This window comes from Lagopus muta, chromosome 12 (genome assembly GCF_023343835.1).
Source record: "Lagopus muta isolate bLagMut1 chromosome 12, bLagMut1 primary, whole genome shotgun sequence".
Classification (NCBI taxonomy): domain Eukaryota; kingdom Metazoa; phylum Chordata; class Aves; order Galliformes; family Phasianidae; genus Lagopus; species Lagopus muta.
The window spans coordinates 4,388,830-4,411,467 of NC_064444.1; the positions used below are offsets into that span (position 1 = coordinate 4,388,830).

The 22,638-nt window shown below is 42.5% G+C and overlaps 1 protein-coding gene across 1 annotated transcript in view; it reads right to left on the reverse strand.

Annotated features, from left to right (window-relative positions):
- Positions 1-5,973: 5,973 nt before the first annotated feature.
- Positions 5,974-22,638, reverse strand: part of GAN (gigaxonin) — a 28,319-nt gene continuing 11,654 nt past the window's right edge. The window contains exons 3-11 of the mRNA XM_048958147.1: positions 22,002-22,352; positions 20,949-21,166; positions 19,986-20,107; positions 19,406-19,518; positions 18,613-18,762; positions 18,215-18,351; positions 17,443-17,571; positions 11,699-11,808; positions 5,974-10,577 (exon numbers count right to left, since the gene is read on the reverse strand). Of these exons, the coding sequence (XP_048814104.1) occupies positions 10,396-10,577; positions 11,699-11,808; positions 17,443-17,571; positions 18,215-18,351; positions 18,613-18,762; positions 19,406-19,518; positions 19,986-20,107; positions 20,949-21,166; positions 22,002-22,352 (1,512 nt within the window). The 3' untranslated portion in view covers positions 5,974-10,395. The remainder of the gene's footprint in view (positions 10,578-11,698; positions 11,809-17,442; positions 17,572-18,214; positions 18,352-18,612; positions 18,763-19,405; positions 19,519-19,985; positions 20,108-20,948; positions 21,167-22,001; positions 22,353-22,638) is intronic.

The window sequence follows — 22,638 nt, forward strand, 5'->3', positions numbered from 1 at the left end:
AACAGTAAGTGGAGTTAGGAAGGAGACGCAGTACGAGGTACCACGGGGTGAGTAAATGCCACGTGTAAGTGAACTGCTCAGAAGGAGGCATGTAGAGGTGAGAGGACATGACAGAGATGAGCGACTCGTGGGATGCAGGACCAGGGGAACAGCACACAGATTGAACAGGGGCAAGAAGAGGAACACAAGGAACAACCTGCACTGGAAAACGGATGCAATGGGAGAACAAAGGATTTTCAACAGTGCTGACCACATGAGCATTTATCCCTGAACGGTGATGGAAGCAGCAAAATCAAACACGCACATACATGCGCAAGCAGTGGAAACAAAAGAACTGGATTTGAGACATGACAGGTATTTGTCACTGTAAGCACCAGCGCCACAACAGGACAACATGGGGGACGTGAGCAAGTCAGACCTACCTGGAGCGTGCAGCACACCCAAAATCCTACAGCAAAGAGATGCAAACACTGTGAAGTGGCCCCAACTGACCCAGTGGGTGAGCTGCACTGGTGGATTTACAAGACAAGCTCCAACTGCAACAACACGAGACTGACAGGGGGTACACTGTGACACCACGCCATTCAGACTCAGAACATCCAGCAAACCAGACAGAGAGAGGCAGAGGAGAAGGAGGAAAACCAGAGCACACAGTTGATTGCGACAAAGAATTCTTGGGCAGCCATTTAGTACAAGTTCTTCTAACCTTGGACCAAGGACTGGGTTAGGAAGGACACAAGAGCCGTGCTTCTTCTGTACCAGCAGGAATCCCGCTCTCTGGGGCTCTATGTTGCATAGTTTGACTGAAGCCAAAGAGCACTTCTTATTTTTCCCCACTTTTTCACAGAAGAGACACTGCACGCTCAGGTCAGAGCATCCCAAGGCCTGGCCCTCAGCAATGACTGGGTTCGTTTTTGAGGTAACGCAAAGATTTGGGGATAGGCACGTCAAAAACACACACACAAAAAAGCAAAAGCTCATTCCCCACACAGGACAGAAAGACACAGAGAACACATGCATATAGAAAGCCTGTAATAGCAAACATCCATCGCACAGTAGTCAAAGCGTGACAGCTGGATGACGGCAGTAAATCGAGCTGTCCCACTGCATGCCAGCAATGGCGACCAACGAAAGTGAGAGTTTCTACCACAACACACAGACATTTCTGTAGAAAAGGCAACAATAAATTCTGACCATATCCTGGCAGTCGTTAATATCTTACATCTGACAGAAGGCTGAGCCTTCACGAGTAGCAGCAGAGTGCTTGGAACGGCATGACACCCCATCGTCCTCCTATTGCCTGGCTCATGGAACACAGGTATCATTAGCTGTTAATCAAGGCGGTTATTTCATTCTCCTATGCTAAAATAAAAATATTTTCATAGTACAAAATTATACTGAATACATTAGTCAGCATTCACCTGTGCATTTTAATTTGTTAGTCCAATCCTGCAAGATTCCTAAGACTCAATAAAGTAACATACAGAGGCAAAACTCTGAAGGCAGAGCACTCATCTGAATAATGGTACTTTGTTTTAAGTTCGCCTTCAAAAGAAAAATCTCCAACTGTCAAGGCTGCTGCTTCAGGCCATTAAATGCTAAGTATACAAAGAGGGAAGCGATTACACGTTTGTTTATTTAATTAAAGAAAAAAACCGGGAGCCAGGCATTCCCAGGCTACTGAGATCTGCACTCATCCACCCTGCAGAAAAGGTTCCAGAGCCTCCAAGCTTTCAGATCTCAGTGCACTAAGAACTCCTTGGATCTCTGCTAACACAGCCCAAAAGCCTTTCCATCCTCCCATGACAGGGCAGTGAGGACGCTGTAATTCACTGAACAGCCACCACAGTGCCAAGCTGCTAATTCCAGAGCCTCCTGCTTGGTACAGTCATCAGAAGCACCAGCAGCCCCTTCTTTCAGCCTATTTGCGTGCCCAGTACAACACTTGCTACATTCACCTCAAGGTTAGGATGAGCTGCCACGCAGAAGAGTTCCTGTGCAGCATTCCTTCCTTTTGTCTCGACAGAAAGGAAAGAAAGGCAGCACTTTCCCATTACACCTTGCATTATTAAGGCCTTCTGCTGTTAGGAAGCTGTCTAATGAAAACGGATTATTTGTTAAGAAAGCACTGAGTACACGCAAACAATAAAAGCACAAACAAAAGCTGAAATCAGCTTACATTGTTGCTTTGTGGAGCCAAGCACAGCATAATGAAATCAAAAGTATGTTAAAGCAGCACCTTCAGAGGCAAAAAGAGGGAAGGGAGGGAAGCTTTTTTCCCCTAAAATTCTTCAAGCTAAGCAAAAACCCCACATGCTTGAAGGTCCCAAAGAAATGGATAAAAATACAACCCTGGGTATGGCAGGTCGGTGTTCATTTGGGCAGCTTTTCTCTGCGGATCAGTAAATGGGAAACCCCATGTAAGTCCACATTTCGCATTACAGAACAAACTGTGAATCTGTTAGGAAAACAGAGGCTCCAGCTCAGAGGCAAATCAGCACAGAACAGAGGCAGAGCAAAAACCCAATCCGCCTTTAGAAACAGCTGACATCCCTATTTTGAGTTTTCTCTTTATAAAAATCACCAGGTCAGTCTTTCAATTGCTTCTCTCATTTACAAGTATAATAGTTACTTTCAAGTCATAATTTTTATTTACTTTTACAGCAGCTGCAGGTCAACCTTGGTCTTTTCGTTACAGAAACATGCATTTAAAATGAAATTAAAGTAAACTGTCCTTGGACAACGGCATCACTCTGCCCTGCTTCGTGTTTGGGTCCAGGTTTTCACTGAAGGACAAAATGCAATGTAAGAAAAGAAGAGGATATGACAAAGTGCAGGAAGAAAAACAATAAAATGAGGTAGCTGGGAACAGGGGCTTCCCCCCTATGGACCAAAGGCAAACGTGTGCCCAAAAGAACAGAGTACACACGGTGTGATACACATGTCCCACATCAAGGATTGCTCACGGCAGCTCAGGTGATGATTAACCTGCAGACAGCACCAGCTTGATGAGCAGCCGTTTTATCATCTGTTAGCCACAAGCACTGAGCAGGTTGTCAGGGGACGCCAAGACGTGCAGAAAGCAGCAACAGCAGCACCGAGTTTGTGCAGACCTTCTCTGACCCACCGAAGCATTTCTGAGTGATCATCTGCAAAAGCACTTGATCCAAATGGAAATTTGGGACAAGGGTGAAATCAAAGGCATGCTAGTAAGACTGAAAGACAGAACCACCAAGGCCAGAAAGCAGTAGTGCACTGAGGGCATGCACAGGAACCCAGATGTTTTGGGTCAAGGCTTTGGCTGGGCCGACCCACAGACAGCCTCTCAGGCACCAGGCCTGACACATCCCAGCCCTGCTTCCCAACAGCAGAGGCAGCAACGGGCAGCATCACCCCAGCTCTGTGCCACAAAGAGCCTCGTCCCATTGGATGAGTACAGCTAATGCTGTGCACAACAAAAAAAAACACTGACACTTTATTGTTCTTTTTCCTCACTGCTTACCAGGCAGTGTTAATACTACCCTGAGATGCCCACAAGAACACAGCTCACTGTTTAAATCAATCAAACTGAGGTACTGACAGAATATCAGAAGTTGCAAAACATCACCTCCAACCCTTAGATACAGAAAGCTTCAATTGGGAGAAGCAAAACTTTAGGTTTGGGAAGCCAGAGAGAGGAAGAAATGCTCAAAATTAGCTGGGCAGGTGTTTGTCCATGCAAACAAAAGCTAGAACAGATCTCAGCCACTGTGAGCAATCCTGAAGAGTCCTTTGGAGTAATTTAAGACCTATTCTCAAAGAGTTTTTGAGAAAGCACCACTTGCAGGGCTACCCTTCGGCTCCCTATCAGGACAGAACTTCCACACAGCTTCAGGGAATGTCTGTTCAACACGACCACCCTGCCATGCCCTGCAGTGCCCCGGTTCACTTATTCCAAGATGGAAACAGGCTTTGCTTTTTAAGAAATGGTGAAACACGTGGCAGATGAGAATGCTTTCCCACTTTCACACACAAATCAATTGAACAGATGCTGCCAGGCTGAAGCTGTAGCGTGTAGATCATTAAGCTGAGACATTCAAGAAGAGTCACAGTGATAAGTCTTTACAGCATACTGCCTACCCCATGCAAAAATGTAGGCTTTCCAAAGTGGCTCCTGCTTTTTAATCAAGTGCAATTTTGTTCCACAGTGCTTTTGATTTCTGTTCTGAAATGCACGCAGGCGGCAGCACACTGACAATGCAGACAGGCAGGAATGATGCTGTAAAGGCAGCCTGCAGTACAGCCCACCTTAACAACATCCCTCAGGTTGTGACTGGGGCTAGGAGCACAGATGGAAGAAACTCGCCCTTGACAAAACCAGAGGACATCATAGCATCAATTGACAAGGCATGAAGAAAGGAAGGCAAAGAAAAAAAAAAGGGCAATACGTGGTGATTCAGAAGCACCCAGCATTAAAAAAAAATACATATTTGTGTTTTATCAGTAACATAATAGATGTTCCTTACAGCAGGGATGCTTCTGTCTATCCTATCATTGTAATCAAATCCATCAGCTTTTACAGGCCTATGGTACAGCCTCATTTCATTACAAACATTCAAGGGCACAGGTAGGCAATGGCATTGAGCATGTTCATTCACTGAGGTGCTGGGCAGGTGTGCAGCAGCCACACGCAACTCCTGCACAGATACTGAGCAGCAAGGTTTAACTGTTTGCACTGAGAAGTTCCAGACTTTCAGCACATTATTTCAAATAACCTTTAAACGCTTCTCCTAAACAAGTCTGACACATAGATGACAACTTCTGGAACTACTGAGCAGCTATCCTGAATAAGCTATTAAAAAAAAATTTGTATCACTAACAAATTTACACCATTATCAGCTGTTGGTAGCAGGTTATTGTTTAATACCCCCATTACTATAAATAGCTTCTAGCAGATGTTCATCTAATTCATTAGGCACTTAGAATGGTTTTAATGCATTGTTTCAGGGTACCTGTTAATAAGGAATTGAGAAAACTGGTTACTGGAGCACAGCAACATAAGGCTGCAGTTCCCACAGGACAAAGCTGACTGGGGTTGTTGCTCTGAAGCCTGGTTGCAATCCCTCCCATTTGAATAAACGTAAAGAAAAAAGAGAACCGAATCATAAGATGACCTGTCAGTAACATTCCCAGCACACAGATGTCATCTTCACAGCAGTGCTTCACCCACATCTTACTGGCTTTACACTTTATATCTCCCAGTGAGCTTTACTGGCCCAGCTTCTCCACCTTCAGACATCTCTCCTCCCTTTTCTTGCCAAAGCAATGTGCTACAGCAAAGCAGACACACCCAGCCCAGCTCAAGGCTCCAACAGCAAACAAGAACAGCAGCAGATGGCAAATATCAAAAGGCTACAGCATCAGTGACTGCAGCACAGGCCCCAGCTCAGCCTTCAGCAGGAAAGTACTCCGAGTGAACACAGAATAAGTAGCCTCTGCCTCAAAAAACGAGTATGCACATAATTAACACCACGCTCTGAAAAAGCTGGTTAATTACTCCAAGGAGTAAAGAGAACACAAACCCTAAAACCTTGATGCTTATTACAGGAAGGATCCATGCTCTACATCAAATAAAAGTCTTTTGAAAGCGTCACTGAGCAGCACAAAATCACTCCTCGGTTAAAATCTGAAGCATGCCCGTGTCCTCTGCCATATCCACATCGCCCCAGAGACAACCTTCCTCCTGCAAATAAGATTAATTCAGCTGAATTGTACTTTACCCAAGTATTTGTCATTTTAAATATTAAAACCTATTGTCAGCTGCCATTTATTATACACTTGCATGGCATCAGTGCTCTAATAGAGAGCAGTGTCTGCATGCACCACACGGAGTGATGGCTGAAGGCAGCTGTGAGGAGTAACACAAAACTGCAGAACAGTACTTAAAAAAAAAAACCTGAAGATTTACAGTGTTTTAAGTAACATTCATTTAAAAAAAAAAAAAAAAAGAACCGCTACTCTTTTCTGGAGCACAGTGAGTTTTCAGCACCTCCGTACAGAACAGAAGAGTTGAATTACTGCTATACACAGAGGAAACAGAAGTTTGGCACTTGTAACAACTACTGTTTGTTATTGCATCCTGCACTTGGCATGGCAAATGTGCATCACCAAAACCCAGGCAGGCAGTACAGACAGTGCAGTTACTGAGCTCACCAGAGATGCTGCAGCCAAAGCAGGGAAAGCACTCCCTAAACCCTTTGCTTCTTGTTCTTCTGCATTTACCAAGTCACGCAGGCACAAAAAATACTGCACAAAAAAATTAATTAAGCTGCCTGATGTTCTCTGGAAGGAGAGTTGGTAAGAAAGCCAGGCACTTGGGAGCTCTGATGGAAACACTTGTACCTTCAGCAAGAAGTCTGACTCAGAAGCAGATGCTGCGACACGCAAGTCTTGTGCTGTCAAACACCAAAGAAATGCAAGCCTGTCTGCTCTCACCATTGAGCCGGCTTGGTAAGTTTGCCTATCGTGTAATCTCATGTTAATTTCAGTTCAATTTAAAGATGAGGCACTGTCAAAGCTACTGAAAGCCACTTGACCCAAACAGTTGAGCTGATATAGCATTTCCACAAAAGTGAAAACTTGAGGAATAGCTGATGAATTATCTAAAGATGTGCAGACCTTGCTGCAGTCCGGAACAGCGCAGAGCACAAGGCCCTACACAGGATATCCCTTTTTCAACTTAGGAAGAGGATGAGAGTTGGAACCCCAGGGCTGGAGAGCAGTCCACGCAGGACAGGTGAGCAACAGGAACCAGGCCAGGAGTTCTGTTACCCAAAAACAATCTCTCATACCCAGGAAAAAGAATAAAAGTCTTTTCTTTTTGGGAGGGGGACAGTGGTAGGAAGTGGAGTGAGGGGGGAAAAGAAACACCACCATGACTCCTGTCTTCTGCAGCCTCCACTCCATCACTGGTGGCTTTCTGTTACAATTACCAGTTTGTCCATCCCTATCACAGTGAAGGGGAAAAAGCCACCCCTGCCGTGTGGCCCAGCCGCTGTGCGGGACCATGCTGGGCTCAGTCCAGGATACGGCCACCCCAAACCTGCAGTGGTGAACACAGTGTCAGGGGGCACAGGGATGAACATCCTGGCCCCAAGAACCTCAGCACTATGGCTGCCTGCTGCCATGATCCCCAGAAAGCAGCACAGTGCCCAGGCAGCTCACTGAGAGGACGGCTCAACGAGTGACCTGTGGGGCAACCGTGCGGATTTATGAAGGCCGATTCAAGCTGGAAGGAATTGAGCTGGACTGGCTATCAAGAGCACCATGCCAAGCAAGGACAACTTAAATAGTTACTAAACTGCCAAATCATTGGAAAACTCCTGGATTGCAAGCTGAGAAAATGCAGGAGCTGCCTCAGGCGTGGCTTGGCCATCCTGTGCAGGGGAGGCTGGTGCCAGGGCAGCACAGGGGGCTGGGTGGCAGCACCTACAAATGAACCCAGTTCAACCCTGTGGCTCAGGAAGCTGGTCAATGCCTTCCAGTCAGTACTTCTGGAATCAAATCCTATCAAGCCAAACATCTCTTCCACCTTGCACAGAGACCAGCCATCCACCTTGCACACCATCAGCAGTACAGCACGGCTCTCTTTAGGAAAGCAGGGCCCTGTTTTCCAGGCCCAGCTCCAACCAGGGGCACAATTTCACATTCCCAGAGAGGCACCGGTCACTGAGCATGCCAACTGACACCAACTGACACCAACTGACACTTCCCACCTTCCTCTGTGCCCAGCGGCTCTCCAGGAACCGCTCACTAACGTAACACAAAACCACAACACGCAAACATTTCCAGGCAAGGCCAACAAAGACAATTTTGAGATCTCAGGAGCGCCTACATTTTTGCCTTGAGAACGTACCTGAAACTCAAGGCGCAGGTGTTGGCACAGGGTTGGTCCCTGACCTCCAGCCACATGCTAGGAAATAAAGTTAACTGTTTCAGGTGAAGAGACTTAAGCTTCTCGGTCAAATCTAGCTGAGCACATTTGCAATACAGCTCGGTTAGAGCAGAACTGCTCGCTTTATTTACCTTTACAAAAAAAAGTAAGAATACCTACTGTTAATCCTACTTCAACTGTAAACATTTGTTCAATAACTTTAACCACAAAACACTGCTAATGTATATATGATTTGGATTCGTTATGTGCATTTATTACTTAGGCCTTCTGGACACTAAATGCCCTCAAGTGTACTGGGGAGCTACAGGGACTCAGGAGATAGCAGCCTGCAAAAGTCTACATACAGTTTCTGAGAGTTTTCTAAGCACTTAGAAAACCAAGTTCAAATACTTAGAAACATTCAATCACTTTTGAATACAGGATCTCAGCACTTTGCCTAAGAAACAAAATTAACATGAAATTTTTGAAGAGGGGAGATTTTATAGATAAGCCAACAGCACTTGATTTATTTCACATGATGGCTGAAGATGGAAATAGTGGTTCACATTTCTGTAGTAAAGCATTATATATAAATTTAAAACCTAAAGACTATATATACACACATATCAAGTTCACCGCAATGCATAAATATATAAACTTTTTTAATATGCCATCTAATAGAGGTCAGAAAATCGATGTCTACAGTTCAAGTTTTGCAGCACTTAAGCATTGTAAAAAATAAAAAAAAATAAATAAATAATGGCCAACAGATTGATTGCTGCCCTCTTTTGTTGCCTTTTTTTCCCCCACCCCTTTTCTCAGAACCGGAGTAATTCCCACTACACATCAGCACTGTGGAAGGACTGAGCAAAAGCAAGTTTCAGAAAGCCTCGTCAAGGAACCTTTAGTTGAATGTAACTCTTGTGTGAGTTCAGGATTGTATTTCAGCAGATCTAAGGAGATTCAACAACAATGACAAAGGTTGATGCTAACACAACCGAGGGCAGATTGGTGTCTGAGGTCCATGAAGTTGCAGCGTGGAAATTACTGTACTTAGTTATAATACTGGTTGTACAAAATCTTTTTCTGAAGGGCAGGAGGCCTCATTTCTATTTCTACCTCTCTCATTTCATTACTTTTAAATAACCTTTAAATAACTACAAGTTGCATCCCACCCATCATAAACAACAGTGAAATCAAGAAGTGAGGTACAGTGTTCTACCAGCCCATCTTTACCAAGAACAGAAGTCAGTCGAAATCACTACTGACGTGAACACGACTCAATAGGAAATAAAATGCAAGATACTGAATTCCTCACTATAACCACACCGTAAAGCCCAGCTTTCAAAATCAAACAGCAGTAAACAAGACTCTGTGCCCTAGCATGGAAATCATTAGCACACCAACTTTTGATCCCAATTTAAAATAGCCGTACAAATTTCCCGCAAGTGATAATACAAAAATCTGATTTCTGTGAAACAAATGTATCTTTGCCATATTTCACCTTTGCTCCAGAGATAAAATGTTTCTATAATCCTCAGTCTTATAAATAAAAAACAACATCCTCCTAGTTTTCAAGTGCCCTGAAGTAGGAAGGAACACAACCTATTCTCTTTAATTTCTCAAGCTTCGTTGTCTTCTACCAAGAGCAGCAGTCGTCATGAACCATTCCAAAAACCATTTCCTCTTATTGCAAGGAAACGACCTCCAAAACCCCATGCAGAAACACATGCTGCCCATCTATATACCAGTTCATCAGGCTATCCAAATGTCAGCATAAAAAAACCACAGTTTACTTCTCTGTAGTATACTGCATCCATTTTAGATTAGTCCATTTTAAATATATTAAAAATATTTTTAGGAATGAAAACATTGCAAATGAATGAAAAACATATGTACACACCACCACCACTTTTAGGCACAGACCTTAGCTTTGAGGAAGGACTAGGAGTGAAAGGTGCAACAACCAACGCCTCCTGTGGCATCACAGTCAAACAGCAGTCTTTGCAGTACACCAGGGAGGTTGGTTTTCATATAGTTTTCATAATAATCTGCATATTAGAGCTATCTGGTGCAAGATAGCACATTTATTCTTATCGGTTCCCCCCAAGGGAAACGCACCTTAAATCTTTCTCTCTTTCCAATAAACTTCACCAAAGGAATACCAGCTCCCACCAGTTCCAGACACAGCAGATCTCCTTCAATAACACACTGTAAAGTCCAAATGGTTACGACTGAAGGTGTTTCCTCGATCCCCCCTCATTTTCCCCCTCTTCTTTTTAATGTTTACGTAAGTTATTTGTTCCCGAAACAAGAACTGAGACTCAAGCTTTTTAAGCATTTAAAACAAAAACAGTTACCATACCAAAGCACAGCATACAGTGTAAGTTTCAGTTGTAATTTCTCAGCTTTTCCTTTATATAGAGCTACATATGGTGGACTGCGCAGAACTCTTCCAGTCTCCTCCACTGCCAGCACACGGATCACGGGGAAGGAACGCGGATGCGGAACAAGCCCTGCTGGAGCTGCAGTCGGAAGAGCTTGCAGTTTGCAATCCTCAAGGCTGCACAGCCGGTACGGCGAAGGTCCGATGGGAACAGCGGCTTGGTGCGCTGCCACGTCCCCGTGCTTCTCTTAAACTCCCTAACGTAGTCGTAATTCGTACCTAAACCCACGTGTGGAGAAAGAGAGAAGAATGCTTAAAGACGTATTGGACCCAGCAGCACATTCCACCTCTAATAATGGAGATGTGGGAACAAGAGCACGCACAGGACTGCAGATTGGCTTCTGGATACCCTGCTGAAATCGTTCTCAAAAGGAAACTGTGACATTTCTTCTATCCTAATACACATCACTTGGACTTTTACTGTTCTATATTCTGCAGAAAGCCCTGTTTTACACACACACAGCCATAAAACATGTACTCTCTCAGATATCTTTTACAGCAGGGCCAGATGCTGAGAGCTGTGTGGAAGGAGTACAAATGTGTTTGTCAGTACACCTGTGTGGTTAAGACTTAGAGGTAAGGGCCACTAACACAGTCAGGGACAGCAAAAGATGAAGGCCCAAAATGCAGAACTACCTGCTTACTGCTGCAAGGATGGTGCAGCAAATAGACAGATCAGTACGATGGGAAAGGCATTACAACAAAGGCAGGATGACAGAAGGACCAGCACAACAGAAAGGTGCTATGAGGAAAGGGAAGAAGATTGCTCACCTGTATCAGAAGATTCCAGGTTCACAGGGGAAAGCTCACCAAAGAGGGATCTCCAGAAAGAGATCCTACCCAGTGGCAGTCAGCCCTTAAATGAGGTCTAAGAGGTGCAGCCAGGCTGCAGCCCTTCTGCTCACACAGCTGAATTGCCTTCACCTGTGCCTGCAGGGCTGCCCGGGTCCTTTCTCCAGGTGCTCAATCAGTGGGTCAGGCCACGGCTCAACAGTTCTCATACAGATGGGATGAACAACCCTGGCACTAATTTTGTTCTCATATTTACATGAATGCAGTAACAATCTCTTAGTCCTGATTTCTTCCGATCTTCAAGCAACAAATCAACCAAATGTTTACAGTGCTCAATTTCTTTTTGAAGAGGTACAGCAATAACAACAAACCACTATAAATCTCTCAACATCTAGCATTAACTCTCTGAAGACAACAGTAACAACGTAATCTGATCTATGATTACAGAGAACTGAAGTTCTAGGTTCTTATTCTACATGTATAATATTAAAAAAAAAAAAAAACATACTAGAAGAAAATAAGCAGAAGTTATTAGTTTTAATTCTGACCTGTATCAAGATCTCCAATCACGTAAATGCTGGCTCCAATAGGCACAGCTCCATACACAAAAGAAGAGCTAGTTGGGATGCATAGGTTCTGGTCATTTAGATAAATCCACCTGTAAGAAAATAATAACAGAGAACTGCTGTATGTTTATTTTTTTTCAATCTAGCACATTAAAAAAAAAAAAAAATCCAGGTTCTCTTTCCAGCCACCATCCTTGAGTCAAAAGCAGAGTGCACAAGTGACTTTAAGAACTGCTGGGAACATTGTCCAGTTCAAGACAATCCTGGCTCCTCCTAGCTGGGAAGCCCACACAGTACTGCTATTTGTCAAGTTCTGATGCTTCATGCTGAAGTTACTTTATTTCAGAATTGCTTCACTCTATAACCCAATCTGAAACAAATTCTTACACACAACCAGTAATCTTATGAAGACAGCAATCATGTAAGAGCCCTTTCTGCAACAGCTGCAACAATCAATTGTCCCTACAAAGACAACTTCAAGGAACTTTACCTTAGAAAAAATAAATCAAAATCATAATTGTAATAGTCCACAGCACAGGAAATAACATGTTGCTATAGCAAGGGCTTGTCACGAAGCAATGCCTTCCCATCTATAGTTCCTCAACTTCTTCAATTGCACATTATCAGCTACAAGAATCCCCTTGCCCAGTAAGAGGAATGCAGCGCTTGGCAGTGCTTCATTTTAAACAATTAAACATTTAAACAAGATTGGAACTCAAAATTGTAAGAGATTTGGAGACAGAAACGTCCTCACCTCGGAATTTAAACAGAACTTCTCAATCAGGTATCAGGCTCTTCTCAATCACCTCCCAGCTCCTTCTGTAATCTTACAACTCTCCCGTGTTCCCATTTAAGATATTACATCTTAACACTACAACAGCCTGACCTTCCTACCAAGCAAAATTCGCTTTTCCTTGCTGAAACCTTTGGTAGCCAAGTGAGTACATACTCTTTACCCACGGTGGCCTTTAAGGATGTCCCCTGTCTGCAGCTGTCAGTTCCCTCTCTATGGCTTTGAACAAAATTTCTGCCACTGCACTTGAGCAGCTGCTGTCATAGTTACTGAAGACAATACAAATTAATGATGCTTCAGGTGACCGCTCCTGGATCTTTTATTATTTAATAATTTAAAGAGAACAGGAAAGTTGGATAAACCTTGCCAACAGCTCCACCTATTTCCAATCCCACACCTGGTTAGTTTGAGGGGAAAGTTCAGAAATATTCTCACAGCTGACCTTTGAAAAGCCTGTATTGCCCTAACTCATGATTCAGAAGTAAGAAGCCTCCCTTCTGGCACCAAAGGAGATGCTGTTACACACCATTTGCCTCGGGACAGCTAATCCCTTAGTTTGGCTTTCAAAAGTTTCTCTCTCCAACTTTGTGTCTGTGCTATACAATAAATGATTGGGATTTTAGGAAAAGCACAGGAATGTTGTCCTCTGCAGCTGTCGCAAAGGACAGCAACCAAACCATGATGAGAGGAAAGCAATCTTTTTCTGAACCACTGTAGCTCTGTTACACCACCAAACACCTTTCAGCAAGTTTCAGTAGCTCCCTTCCCTTGCTGCAGGAAAGGAACAGATTCAGTAGCTTCACATTTAGCACCAAGTTACCTCAAATTAGGAAGGGTGCATAAAAGGCAGAGAAATGGAGGAGGAAGACTGTAGGTTTGTTGGGTAGGAAGGGGTTGTTTTGCTTTCTAGTGGTAAATACAGGCCTATGTCAAGGGAAGGAAACACATAACACTAGATGGGTTATTTTAGCTACTCATCAAGTTCAGAAATCACACGAACTCTGGGGGTTGGCTCCACTAGAAACCCAAGGTTCCAGTTTAAAGGAAAAAGTGTGGGACCCAACCGTTTTACTACTGCTGCACTTCAGAAAAGAAAGAAGAAATTAAAGCATCTGTGGTTGCTTGTGAAAATTCACTCTCAGCCTTTCTCAACACGTCTTTTAAAAGAACAGCCACAACTTTTCAGGAACACTTACAGCAGTTTTCACAGTTAGAACTAGGAAGGAACAAAGACAGGAAGGGCAAGGGGTCACATTTCATCAGCACTTGACGAAGCTCCAGCTCAACGTGGGCTGTGCCTACTGCTGGAACAGTATGGAAAAAACACCATAAAAAAGGAATGTGAAAACACTCTCTGGAACGTAACTCTCACATGCTTCTCCAGGATGGGTCTCCTCAAACCCAACCCGAGAGCAGCAGAGGAGACGGCGCCTAACTAGAGACAAAAACAATTACTATCAAACTGAAATATGCTTCCACTGAAACCTTTTAAAAAGGGAAGAAATCTTTTTTTTCTTTCTGTCTTAAAGTGATACAGACAAATAAATTCATCTGAACTGCTGTAAGCTGTAAGCAGGATGGTAACTTTTATTTCCAAACGGGAAGCACGCTGAGGCACAAAACAGAGCCCATGTATTCCATACACGTCACCGAAAGCTAACACAAGCTGTGAAAGGAAGCCTACAAATGAATGAAAACCTCTTCTGTGTTCCTCTTAACTGGCTGACTGATAGTGCTGTCAGATTTCTCATTACATCTGCATAAGCATTTCTTAGTAACGAGATTCCAAGATACTGTATGTAAGACTCTTCCTAGTACTATGTTACAAAATCAGTTGGTTTACCATTCACGTATCACTGAAAATATCTTATTTCCATGATGGCCCATCAGCACAATAAATATTTTAAGTAGTTGTTAATTGACTGTTCAGAGCAGTTGTTAACTGACTTGTTTCAGAGCAAGCACCCCTCACCATTACTCCCCAAGATAGCAGCAAACTTCTGAATGAGGAGCTAAGGAAAACAAAAATGGTTTAGAAAACCACTCTCCACTGACAGCCCACCCGTGGCTATAGCCAAGGACAGGGCACACCAACAGCTCTGGCACATGTTGCACATCTCCCACTTTCACATTTTTAAAAATCAATTCTTATCTTGAGTAGTGTTTTAAAAGAGAGGATGCATGCACACAAAGCTCAATCCCTGCCTTTAAAATCTGCATCTGCAGCCCCAAGAAAGCTGCGCTCCAATTGTATTCTACTTGCCTATGCTCACTCATGTAAGTCTAAAGACAAACTGACAAAATATTTATTAACTGAAACATTTCAGTTACAGAAATTTTTCAAGTACAATATAAATTACTACAGTACTCTGTTTATACTTCATGTTTATGTTAGTATTCCATCTCACTTCATTTATCTCACTACTTGTTTATGTAGCACAGTGTAGCAGGACTCAGTGTTTGTTTTTTTCTAGGGTGAAGAACTCTGCATATTCCCAGTCCTTGGAGGAGTCTGTATTGTACTTAAGAACTACAATTCTCAAAGACCATGCACTGTGAATTATCTTGGACTCAGGTACCATCAAAATAAAGCTAAGCCTCAGCCTTTTTACCCAATCCAAAGCAGATTTACACACTGATGTAATTGCATATGCTTATTCATATACACTAAACAAAACTTGTAACTCAGTTCCTCACAGGCTCTAGGGTTCCTAGGATGATGCTACATCCTCTGTTCACAGGTAATAAGAGCTATGACACATAAATGAGACGTGCCTATTGCTGCCCATAGCTGTGAACCACCAATATCTGAGAGCTGAACTCAGAGAACCAGAAGTGCTTCACACTCAGAAAGCAAACGTGATGGAGTTCTGAAGTTAATTAAACCCAGAAAACTCTGTGGTTCATTAGGAAGAATGAGATAACAACATGCAACTACTGAAAAGTCACTAGGAATTTTGGCTACAGAACCCTTCTGGATACACAGCTGGAATTTACATGCTGTGCTTTTGGCTCACTGTCATTAAACAGTCTTGCAAACGTATACCACCTTTCCACAAATGTTCCCTTTTATCCTCATGCTTCTAGATTTTTGTCAATCATGTCATCACAGTCAATGTGGTATTTCAGGTTTAATTAGATTGTTCCAGTACTATTTCTTCATCCTGACTAGAAAATGAATAAGCTCTTGGCAGTTCAGAGGTGCTCATTTCCCTCCTCCTGACTCCTTGATGTTGCTGGTAGTAGTAGGAGACTGATTACTATTATTTGTTTTAGAAACTATTACTGCAGAAATACATGCTTTTCAATAATAAATTAATAATCTGTAATAACTGCAAAACATTAAGATGACGAATCAGTCTCTGTACATACCACATTAACTATGCACTAAGGAGGAACTGCCCCTAAGCAGGCCCAGCTCAGGCTCCTCAAGCCCTGCCTTGCCTCTGACAGACGGCACTCACCCTGCAAAGTGTAACTGTGTCTGGATCTGGAGATAACTACCAGTCCGTGCTGGCTGCTGCTGTAACAGACCATGGTATCACAGCACCCTCTTCTGGTAAGGAACATCACTTCTTGCTCCAACGGTGACAAAGGGCTCTCCCAAAACCAGAGAGCAGAGAACTGCTTAGAGCAAAGGTAGATCTGCTGCCTACAGCCCTAACTCAAGGTCACATTAAGACGCATTTCCAAAACAAATGACATGCACTGGCAAGGCAGAAGATAAAGAGACAACGTGAGCAGCTCCCTACAAGTGCCTCCAGCTGCAGCTGGACAGTCAGACTACTGCTACCTCACCTTGTGCCAGCACACCCTTGTGGCACTCACATGACAGAAGGGGTGCAAGATCAAGAGCTGAAGTGACTGGAACTGTATTATATCTTTAGTCGAATCCTGTAACTCCCTAGGATGCCACTAAGCAAAAATAGAAACGCAGGCATTAGAAATGCTGCCTGGCAGGTACCTGTGCTGCAGACAGCAGGTGGCACCAACTCACCTGTGCTCAAACTTCACCAACCAGTGAAACAAGTTTACAGTCACTGGTAAGGAATTGTGAGCCACAGAGCACCTGAAGAATGGCATCAATCTGGAAACATTTCCATCAAATCAACTAAAGCAGGAGGCAGTTTGTTGGACACCATCTATTTCCAGAATTTTTCTTCTGCAAACTCTCCTGCCCTAAGGCTTATTCACTTTTAACATTTCCCCATGCCCCCAGAGGAACAGAAAACACCAGGGAGAATCAGCAGGAACTCTTATAATCTGTCTGCTTCCCATAGCCACCTTGAAGTGTGTTACCTCTCCAGCTTCTTCTGGTTAGAGCTCTTTTGGACATCACTTACAACAACAAAAAGTCAATTTCATACAGAGATTAAAGTCTCCTTATATCTGCACCTTGGAATAAGACTATATAACAAATTCCCCACTGCTATACGATTTTTATATGCTTTTATACAGGTCACATCCTAAGATGTGGTTCTTGTAACAGATTTAGTAAACTCCACCACAGTCAATTCTCTTTGAGATATCTGACTGCAGAGTCCTATTTCAATTTGGTTGATTAAAAAGAAAACACGAAAAGAAATTTATAGTTAAATGCAAAAAGAAAACACTGGAGGTACAAAAGTTTTCCAATTACACCCAAAGCATAAGGTAACTTATCCATAAAATTCAGACTAATATAAGCAATGTTTTAAACAGTTACCACAGGCAGTTAAGTAGATTCTAAAACAAGAGTCAAGAGATAACAAAGTTGTCAGAAGCAGATTCAAAACAAACAAGAGGAGATCAGCCACACACAGTGGTAGAGGTAACTGTGGACTGAACAGCACCCACAGCATCTTTTCTATGACAAGAATCTACACTGTTTCAAAAGCCAACTGTGACTGTTGATTTGTATGTATTCCCTAGGCTTATGGCTATAATTAGTTACCTTTTAAATTCATCATGATAAAACTCAGATTTACACGTCACCATCTCGCTGGCTTGGCTGTCATCACGACTCCTGACCCCACCAAACACATAAAGCTCAGAGGCAACTCCACAGGCCACTGCCCCAAACCTAAGAATCCAATAATGAAAAGAAAAAAAACAAAACCCACAAAAAACACACAGTCAGAAGATATACCAAAACATTCCATCCTTCTGAAAGCTTTCAGTTTTTTACATGTATTTTTATATATACCATTTATTGATGAAATATACACATATACACATTTACCACTACATTATGCATTTATCTCTAATGTTGAAAACGTTGAAGTTCCAACTGAACTATGATTTCTACTCTTCACTTTGCCTCAGGATAGTATTGCTTGTAATATGCTAAGCATACCTCTACAGAAACATTTTGATTGATTGAATACTTCTCTTTGCTCAGCCACATCTTGGCATTACAATTACAGGCCACCATGATCAGGAAGACAGTAAAATCCTCAGTGATTTCTAACAGCAATACATAGGGATTTACCCCATGAATAAAGGCAACTTTCACTCATCAGAGCATCAGCACTTCAGTGTTACAAAGGCCACACACGTTATCAAACACACACTGACACAGCACTGATGACATCATCAGTCAACTCTTCCTTTACTTAAAAACAAACAAAAATAATACTGGTGCTTCAGTGACTATTCTGGGGGGTTCTGACTGACTCCAGCAGTCTAGCCATCCCTCTCCCCTCCCAAGCTCCATCTTCACCCACCTTCTCTCTTTCAGAGGACAGATGGCCGTCCACTGTTGAGTCCTGGGGTCGTAACACTCAACAGACTCAAAGAGCTTTCCATAGGAGCCTCCACCCATTGCATAGATTTTCTTCTTCATAGCTGCATAGCAGCCAATCTCAAAAAAAGAGAAGAACACAAGATTACCCACAAATGCATTATACCAAGAGCTCAAAACTAACCATACACACACTTACATACACTTACATGTATTGTGCACAAATGTTTTCAGCCATGGTTCTAATATACCTAGACAAGAAATGTGCTCTCATTCCCATGCTACTTACTAGTTTCTAGTTGAAGCAAAGCCTTATGATACACAGGATGGTTGCAACTGTTTAACAGCAAGGAAGGTGGTAACATACAAAGTAATTCTTACCTTTCTAACCATAGTCAAGTCTGGCTGCTTGGTCCAGGTACGGTTATAAATATCATAGCTCTCCATAGAGATTAGTTCCCTTTCACCATCCTCGCCTCCCAGAATGTACAGAATTCCATCAATCTCCACCACACCAAAATTATGTCGTGCCTAAGGAATATCAACGAGGTTAGCACTGTAAAAAATAAGTGCTAACTGTGAACAGTCAATACAATCTTCTCTTGTGTCTCTCAGCCCAATGATACTGGTATCAATTACTACAGTGCTTTTCCTATATATATATTTTTTAAATACAATGAAGTCTGAATCTCACAAATAAGATTATTATATTCTCCAATTACAGAATATAAAGGATATTCAAAGAAAAAAAAAAAAAAAAACAAGAGTAGCAAAAGCGACGCTGCAGAAATCTAATAACAGAGCTTGGCCATATTTCAGTTTGCACAGCAGTGATCTCCAAAACAAAGCTGTTGCTTTTCAGATCTCTACTCTCACAATGCATCACAACTACAAATGTGGATTTCCTTTGAGCTCAAGTACAGGCACTTGACAGCAAGAAATTCCTGAAGTTCAACTGCACAGCAAGCTCTTCAGTAACAGTCTGTGTTTGCCAGTCCTGCAGCCATTAACAGGCTACAGGTAGCAACAGGGTATAAGCAGAAAGCAATCCCTAGCATGACTCTGAATGCATAAGATGCAAATGATCAGAGATTCAGATAATAATTCTGCAGAAGCAGAATTTTGCCAAAGTAGAAAAAAAAAATCAACTCCAACAGTTAAACAATGATCTTGCCTCATTCATTGGTGGCAAGGAACTCCAGGAATTGGTGTCTGGATCGTATTTCTCTCCAGAGCTCAGCGTTCCCTTGTTTTCATCCTGACCACCGAGCACAAATAAAAATCCTTCTGTAAAACAAAAAGCAACGTGATCTTAAAAACAGGACTTGTGTTCACTGAGCAAGGCAACAAGACTGGTGAGCTGTATCCTACGTTTGCTGAGTTTCAGAGCAGTCACAGGTCACACTCTGGACTGCAAGAAGTAAAGTTCTACCCACACTGAAGCCTACCACTGCAGATACTCCTCAACACATTCAGTGATGCAGCAACTAGAATTCACTCAAAACACAATACACTCCTGGAAAAACAGATGAGCAGATTCCAACAGGTACTTTGGGGATGGTGACTATAAGACACTCATATGACAGGGATTTTCACAGAATAAAGTGATGTTTTGGGCAGACAAAGGGGAAGCATGAAATAAGCCCAGTGCAACGTAATCTTAAACAAAAAACATATATAAACTGTATCTCATATTTTGAGGCACTGGTAAGTTTCCATAATACTGCCTTTACAAAAACAAAGCTCCCCTTTACCTGCTGACAACACTCCATGATTGATCCTTGGAATACTCATAGGAGCAAGTTCAATCCAGAGCTGTCTATTGGGATCATAAAGAGGACACATACACCGCATCACTGAGGTTGGTTTCCGGGATCTGAACACAAGGTGGGGAACAAACAAAACCAAAGCACAGTTTTACAAGTTCACCATTAACTAACTACTTGTATCTAAAGCTATGCTGTCCACAACACACATTCATAAAGTGCAGCATTTCCCTGATAAGGTAAGTTTAGTTTTCTACGCACTGGAGACATAAAAAGCAGGCCCTCCTCATTCATACTGCATTTACCTGTATTATTTTTTTAGGAGCAAACTTGAACAAAAGAATGGATAGAGATTATCAGTAACCTCTCAGCAAAGTGACCTACAAACTGATGAGCAAAAAGTTATTTGAATATTTGTAATAATGAGTTATCTTTTAGAGTGCTGCAAGTACTAGAACTGCTCTGGCACAGAAAGGGATTATTCTGTGACACGCCAATTTTCACCTGGCACCTCAGGTGCACCAATAATGACTTTACTTTAGAACCACAGCTGTCGTAGACGAAACAGTTAAAGTATATGCTCATTATCTTTCAGATTACTATAGATGCTTTTTAAGACGATTAGAAAAGTGTTTCTCCAAAGTTCTGCACTTGTTTTGAGTACAATCTATTGAGTAAGAAACAAAATAAAAAACACCAACAAAGCAGCCAACACAACTGATACCAAACAAACACCACATCCTACTAAGTCAGAGGATTATCACAAAACAACTACTTACTGCTGAACCACTCGAAAAATATCTCAGGCGTGGCTGAACAACTCCAAACCAAGTTCAAATGATAGGGTAACAAGCACACTGAGGTGCAAATACTGACTCCACGCTGCATTCTCAGACCTAGATGCTTCTATTTGACCATTTGTACCAACCTGCAGTGCCACTCAATACTTACACTCTTTCTTCCCCACCAACAGTCACGATGCACTCTGAGTAGCCACGGGGCTTGAAGGAGGCCAGCATGGCCTCTCCCTGCTGAGGTGGTGTGAGTGGGATGTTGTTGCATTCTTTAACAATCTCCCGTACCAGTGGTTCGCTCATCATCTGCTCACGTAAATACGCAGCATCCAAGCCTGAGACCCACACTGCTGACATGACATCCTTCATGTGAACCTACAGAAAGAGACCAACTCAACATTCCCAACACTCCATGGAATGACACTAAGGCATTCACACACACATTAACAAAAACTTTAAAGAGCATTTCTGATATTTGGAAGTAGTAACAAGATCTACTGCAATGTTACTAAGAATTCTTTGAAGTCTCACTAGAAATGTGCTACTTGCTTTCTCTCTCTGAGAACAACATTATATCATTAAGTGTCAAAGGGTTTCTTTCTTCTTCTTAATGCCTATTAAATAATAAAGACAGGAAAGAATATATCATCAGCACAGCTTTCTTTCATGCTTTTACTACAATCACACAGTCTGCATTTCTGGCAAAATTCAACTCTATAAAAATCAGATTAGCCCTGAAAATAACATTCCTGGAAAACAAGACCTACAAGGAGCAGCTGAGAGAGCAGGGATTTAGTATTGAGAAGAGGAGGCTGAAGGGAGAACTCGTTGCTCTCTACAACTACCTGAAAGGAGGTTGCAGCACAGGAGTCAAGCGACAGGACACGAGGAAACTACATGAGGTTGTGCAAAGGGAGGTTTAGATTGGATGTTAGGGGGAATTTCTTATGAAAGGAGTTGTTAGGCATTGGAGTGGGCTGCCCCAGGAGGTGGTGGCATCCCCAGCCCTGGAGGTATTTCAGGGTCACGTGGACATCAAGCTGGGGGGCATGGTTGAAGTGGTAGACTTGGTAGTGTTACATGATGGCTGAATTCAATGATCACATGAGTTTTTTTCCAAGCTAAATGACTCTATCTGAAGTTCCCACCCATTAGAATAAGCATACTGATTGAAGTCACATGCAAAAAATAAACCATTTAGTATCCTGACCTTTCTCGATTCTGAATCGTGAGAAATCCACCTAATCACTGCTTCAAAGACGTATCTTTCATTTCCAACATTGAGCTTTTCCATCGACAGCACTTCTTTCAGTTTTTGAGGAGTCAGTTCCAAGAATTCCTCTGTGCTGCTGACATCTCGAAAATGAGTTTCCAGATACTCTGAGGCAAGGTAGTGAACATGATGCAAACAATAGTGCAGTGCAAAGTCCCGAATACCAATACAGTTCTCAGCAGCTATGCAACCTTCTAAAAACTCACAGCAGAGAGTTTTTAAGTCTGTAAGCAGCAGGAGATCAGCTGCCTGTACCACATCTTGGATAGTTTCTTCATTTAGCCTGATCTGCAAGAATTAATTTAGAAGTTATGCTACTATCACCCATTTGCTTCATGACATGTCCATATTCACTACAATCATTCTCAGTGGCTGGGAAATGGAATATTAACAGCATTGCAAAAGTTATGAGAAATCAATACGACTACTACACGTATATAAATTAATCAAGGAATGGGAAGGGATTAGATTGACAGAAGGTGTCACTGCAGGATTTTGCACCCCAGGGAACCATGAAATTGCTACTCTCATCTGAGAACCTGTAATGAATTTTTCTGCAATAAATTAATAGTCT